Source organism: Otolemur garnettii, unplaced genomic scaffold (genome assembly GCF_000181295.1).
Source record: "Otolemur garnettii isolate 467f Iridium unplaced genomic scaffold, OtoGar3 scaffold00024, whole genome shotgun sequence".
NCBI classification, from domain to species: Eukaryota; Metazoa; Chordata; class Mammalia; order Primates; family Galagidae; genus Otolemur; species Otolemur garnettii.
In genome coordinates this window covers 18993285-18999500 of record NW_003852419.1, presented here as the reverse complement: position 1 = coordinate 18999500, position 6216 = coordinate 18993285, and the positions used below count along the sequence as shown (strand labels likewise).

The window sequence follows — 6216 nt, the reverse complement described above, 5'->3', positions numbered from 1 at the left end:
AAAAAAAAAAAAAAGAGTCAGTGGCTATGTTATCTAGGAGAGACTTGCATAAAATAAGTGAGTTGTAGAAACTAGAGACAAACAGTTCTGATTTGGCAGGTAGACGCGGCTCCAAAACTTTAGATTTAGAATTCTCTGGCATTTAAACTTTTAAATCTCTACCACCTCGTATCAATACGAGACAACTGACCGACCTTAACAACTTAAAGCAAAGCTTCTACCCATCCAAAGTTTCTCCTTTCGACTCCTTTCCAAAACGAATAAAACTACAAAAAAAAAAAAATTCAGGGCCGGGTGTTGTGGCTCACGCCTGTAATCCTAGCATTCAGCGAGGCCGAGGCTGGTGGACTGCCTTGAGCTCAGAGGTTCGAGACCAGCCGGAGCCAGAGTGAGACCGCCCTCCTCCCCCTCACATCTCTTAGAAAAAAAAATTCAGGTTTACGCATCCAGGTGCTGGCACCACCTAGCGGAGGGGACCAGCCAGAGTTAATAGAGAGGACCTTGCAGCTGTAGAAGGTGGAGTGGGGAGATGTGGGTGTCTCCAGAATCCGCCTTTAAAATCGTGCGTCGTCATTGCTGCAGTACGCGAACGCGCCTTTCATTCCTGCACCTCCCTTTCCCCTACGCCCCGGGCCGACAACCCTGCAAGCCTGGAGGTCCCGTGCTTAACCACCTCACCCGGCGCGCGGCGGACAGCCTTCTACGTCACGCCGGCGCCGCGCCTCCAGGAAGGCCCCTTTCTCCACCTGCGCCTTTTCCCGGCGCCGCTTTCTGGAAGGTTCGTGGAGGCACAGTGGACGCTTAACGTTACTGTGCGGCCGGCCAGAATCCGGGTCCATCCGTCCTCCCAGAGCCCCAGCAGAACCAGCCAAGTTTGCCATGCCTGAGAACGTGGCACCCCGGAGCGGAGCGCCCGCCGGTGCTCCCGGTGGCCGCGGAAAGGGCGCTTATCAGGACCGCGACAAGCCAGCCCAAATCCGCTTCAGCAACATTTCTGCAGCCAAAGGTATCACTCCCAGGGCCTGTTCCGTGGCACTGCGGAGTCGTTCTCGGCACTCTTATCCTGGTCATGGGTGGGTATGGCTCGTTTCCTGTTCTTCGGGCGACCTCTCGTCCTCCCAGGAGAAGCAGCTCTGTGGCGGGATCGTCTCTGTTTTCTACCGATGATTACCAACATGGAGTATAGAGGAGGCGTGTGGACCTCCCTTATTCTGGATGTTAGTTTTCCCATAGTTTTCATTTTGGGTTCTGTGTTATTCTTCTCTTTGGAACCGAAAACAGTTAAGTCTGAAACGCTGAGGATTGCAAGCAGCGGTTCCTTGGGAGCTGACCCTTAAGAGCTGTCGCTTATTTATTTATCGGAGCTGGTAGAATAAAATAATGCTTAAATAAATTTCTCTGGGCTCAGCCATTGAGACGAATTCAATAAACTCCGCATGTAATTGAGGGGAGGTCCATTGTATTGGGATGCGGGGAACCGATTTATGCGTCCTGTGTTGGAGTAATTGTGGAAAGCAACATGATGCTTTTTTGGTCGTTTTTGCATGTGCAGACACAAGCAAAACAAGAACCAAATAATTTGTCTTTGTAAAACAGTATGACACATGATGGAAATCAAGAACTGAGTTTTCTCTACGTTGCTTCGTGGCTTTGTGATGTTTAATCACTGCGCTAAGGATGCCTTACCGCTGAAATTGAGGAAGATGCTTGCTTTTTCGAGTTGTGAGGATTGAGACGAGTTCAGATGGAAATATAAGGAAGGAAAAGTGAGAACAGAGGTTTAGGAATCTTGCCTGAGTGTTGAGCATAATGCGCATTCATTGGGTGGGAGAATGAAATATGTGCAGAAGAGGTGGGATTGGGAAAGTAGCTTGGGACCAGAGCATTAAAGGGCCTGGCGTCCTGGAAGGCGTTGGCTTAAACTCTCCCAGCTACAGACCATTTTTTATTAGGATGAGGTCCTAGGTAATTTACAGGGTTGCTGTGAGGATTAAACGAGAAAGTATATGAAGATCCATGCATATAGAGTACATCCTGCAAGTATTTGCAGTCATCAGCCCAAGTGACTGGGAATGTAATGATGCTAAGGTAGTTATTCTGGATGGAGGGGTGGCCAAATAAAAGATAGTAGTTTCTAATTTGGGCCTAATGAGTTGAAGAGATCACAATGTCAGGTTGGTAGATTTAGGAATCATTTGGAAGTTAAGGAGCTGGTAGGCACCTGGAAACCAATATTGAGTAGACAGTTTGAAGTAACAAATGGTGAATCATAAAGAGGTTGCATTCCTAATCTTAAATGCTTCAAAATCTGAGATGCTTGAAAACTCTGACATGATGCTCAAGAGAAATGCTCATTGAAGTATTTCAGATTTCAGCTTCTTTGGGTTAGGATTCTCATCTGGTATAATGCAAATATATATTCCAAAATCTGAAATTCATGTTTAGAGGAAAATTAAGGTAAATTCTCAAAATGTGTTCTGCCAGGGAGAGAGCACAAATACAGCAACTTTAACCAAAAAGGTGAAGCATTATACTAAAAGAATTAAAATAATTACTGTTTGTAGTACATTATTAGACACTGAACTTTCTTTAGTGGACACAGTGAACTGTTATGTGTATATATATATCTTCATAAAGACACAGTGATCAATGGAGAGGAGAAATTATATAATTTTAATGAGACTTGATTTTATGTAGTCCCAGCTTCTGAGGTGGCTGAGGTGGGAGGATTGCTTGAACCTAGGGTTTGAGGCTAGCCTGGGCAACATAATGAGACCCATTTCTTTGAGAATCTTAATTCCTTTTTTAAATTTTCTCTGTTTACAGCTGTTGCTGATGCTATTAGAACGAGCCTTGGACCAAAAGGAATGGATAAAATGGTAAAAAACTGAGTCATTAAATTCTTACACTGCAAGATCTTGATGAAGGACTTAACGTGTGCTTACCCTGAACTGATAACTCTAGTCTTATCTGGAATGCCCCATTCATAAATGATACTTAAAAACCTAAATGGTATCTCTCTGGGCATTTAGAGGAGGGAGAGATTACTTTGGAGTAAATAACACTTTAACTGTAATTCATATTTCATTTAATGCTTTTTAATAAAGGAAAATATACTAATAAAAGCATTTATTTATTGTACAGGAAGTCCTAGCATTGTGACCATTTGTCCTGTTGTAGATGTGTGGGGAATAAAACAATATAGAGCATCGTCTGGATAATAAACAGATTATTTTTTCCTCTTGATGTTCTAAAATCTGTCCTTCCAAGTAATGCTTTCCTTTTTGAGGATACTGTTTAAACCGTATTGACTGTAAGAATTTTGTTCACCACACTGCATAGTACTGTCTTTTGGGGGCGTCCATGGTAAAAAAGTGTGAGAGTAGGAATGATAGAGATTCTTTATATAGCTTGTCTCCCCTCCCTCTCTTATTTTTGTGACAGAACCTTAAGCTGTCATCCTGGGTAGAGTACTGTAGCTACACAGATCTCAGCAACCTCCAACTCCTGGGCTTAAGTGATTCTCCTGCCTCTGCCTCCCAAGTAGCTGGGACTACAGGCGCCTGCCACAACGCCTATTTTTTGTTTGCAGCCATCATTGTTGTTTGGCAGCCCTCGCTGTATTCGAACCCACCAGCTTAGGTGTATGTAGCTGGTGCCTTCGCCACATGAGCCACACACGCTGAGCCTTTGTTTCTTCTTTTTTTTTTTTGAGACAGAGTCTCACTCTGTCACTCTTGGTAGAATATGGTGGTATCACAGCTCACAGCAACTTTAAACTCTTGGGGTCAAGTGATTCACTTGCTTCAGCCTCCCAAGTAGCTGGGACTACAGGTGCCTGCCACAACACCCAGCCATTTTTTTGTTGCAGTTGTCGTTGTTTAGCTGGCCCAGGCCAGGTTCGAACCCACCAGCCTCAGTGCATGTGACTGGCACAGTACCCACTATACTATGGGCACCGAGCCATTTTCTTTCTTTTTTTGATGTATAAATTCCTTCACTATTAGAACAAAGCCTGTTTGTGTGTGAAGTTCGGTTGTTACTGCATATTGTTAAGTTGCTCTACTAATGATAGAAGAGAATTCAAAATTAAGTACTAAGTAAACATAAATTAACTTCTCTACCATGAAGTATTAAAATTTAGTAGAACTCAACTGTATTAGGGTGTCACGTTGAAATATAATTAAAAAAAATATATTTTCTAGATTCAAGATGGGAAAGGTGATGTGACTATCACAAACGATGGGGCCACCATTTTGAAACAAATGCAGGTATTGCATCCAGCAGCCAGAATGGTAAGTACAATTCTAGGTGAGTTTTAAGTGTTATTGTTCAATATTTGGTAAGTTGTTAAATTTATTTGATCACATAATATCATTTCAGCATGGTGATTTTTTTCTCTTTATGCTAAATAGGCATGTTTTTAGGGTACATTGTGTGCCTGGCATTGTGTCCTTTGGTACTAGGTGATAATAAAACATTGTACTTATCCACAGAAGTGTGCCATATACTTGGGAAGTACAAGCTAAAACCATAAATGGTACTTTTTTAGTGCAGGCTATTACTTTAATGGGTATTAAATGGAAGTGGACAAAATATTTTTGTGTGTAAAATTTGTACTAAAATTTGTTAAAGATAATTACCAGTTCATATGAGGATGAAGATGATGATTCTTGTCATATCACCATATTAGCAAAAACAGGTGGATTAGAAGGAAATTTTTTATCTATTAAAAAAGTCCCTTAGAATTATGTAAAGGTGGCTTTTTAAGTGAATCAGATTATGCTAACATGAGGTCAGCTCAAACTTGGCAAAAGACCCTAAACTGATAACTCTGGAATGTCCCATTCATAGCTTCCAAGTCTATGAAACATTTTTCCTTTCTGACAGGAACTTTGAGTAGCTTGAGGAGAGTATTTACAACCCAGAAAGTTAACAAAAAGAATTTATACCATGGCTATATCATCTTTGTTTTTAAATGAAATCTAAGGTAGATGACAAATCAGAAGTCAAGAATTATATTGACTCTTCAGATTTTGTGTTTGTGGTACTGATGTGATAATTTAAATTAGGTGTTATTGGATTTTCATGTTTCTCATTGAACTTGTTCTGTTCGGTTGTTGACTTAGCTGGTGGAGCTGTCCAAGGCTCAAGATATAGAAGCAGGAGATGGCACTACATCAGTAGTCATCATTGCTGGCTCGCTCTTAGATTCTTGTACCAAGCTTCTTCAGAAAGGTAGGTAGGACGTGCTTTATTGCTGAATAAAGACAGAAGCTTTTCAAAAAGTTAGGAAAACCAAATTATTTTTAAGTAAAACGAGATTTAAGATTTAATTTGGAAAAGTTAATCATTGCTCCAGAATTTTTAGATTTTGCTATGTTTATGCTATAAATTTAGAAAAGTACTTTCCCTTTGCTTCTGATTTTTGCCAGGTTTCTTTTTGAGTGGAATTCAGTAAAATTTTGCTGTTCAAAAATGAATGGTGGTGGTAACACTAATCTTAAACTCTGAGCGAGTCTCTATCCCAGAGAGAAATGGGTGTTCTTGCTTTTGTAAATAGTGTTTAATTGTAGTAGTGATTCTCCAATCACTTATCCTATTTATTATGTAGATTTGTGATACTTTGAAGAAAATGAAATTTGGTTTCAATCTTTACCATCACATAAATATGTAACTGATGTGTTTTTTTATTTTTTTGAGACAGCATCACTCTCTTGCTCTGGGTAGAGTGCTATGGCATCATAACTCACAGCAACCTCAAACTCTTTGGCTCAAGTTTTCTTTTTGCCTCAGCCTCCCAGGAAGTTGGGACTACAGGCACCCACCACAATGCCTGACTAGTTTATTTTTTTTTCTATTTATGTAGAGATGGGGCTCTTGCTCACGCTATTCTCAAACTCTCAGCTCAAGTAGTACACCTGCCTTAGCTTCTCTAAGCTCTAGGGTTATAGGTGTGAGCCACTACGTAGCTTGATCTGTTTTAAATGGTAGTAAATCATTAGCCAGAATTAGCAAGTAAGGTTAAGACACTGTCTTTACAACCAAGGCGTAAGTTACATTTGTGACTGCTTTGATGTTTTAATGAGTGAGAAGTTTTAAGTCATGTCAAACGTGTAGTTTATCTATTATAATTAAATAACTAGCCTTTCACAAATGACAGGGATTCATCCTACCATCATTTCCGAGTCATTCCAGAAGGCTTTGGAAAAGGGT

At 40.8% G+C, this 6216-nt stretch overlaps 1 protein-coding gene across 1 annotated transcript in view; it reads left to right on the top strand.

Annotated features, from left to right (window-relative positions):
• The first annotated feature begins 707 nt into the window (after window positions 1–707).
• The window catches only part of CCT4 (chaperonin containing TCP1 subunit 4), a 15384-nt gene continuing 9875 nt past the window's right edge, over window positions 708–6216 (top strand). Inside the window, 5 exon segments of the mRNA XM_023512068.1 lie at window positions 708–1006; window positions 2827–2879; window positions 4206–4295; window positions 5130–5238; window positions 6164–6216. The exon segment at window positions 6164–6216 is cut by the window's right edge and continues 18 nt beyond it. Of these exon segments, the coding sequence (XP_023367836.1) occupies window positions 880–1006; window positions 2827–2879; window positions 4206–4295; window positions 5130–5238; window positions 6164–6216 (432 nt within the window). The 5' untranslated portion in view covers window positions 708–879.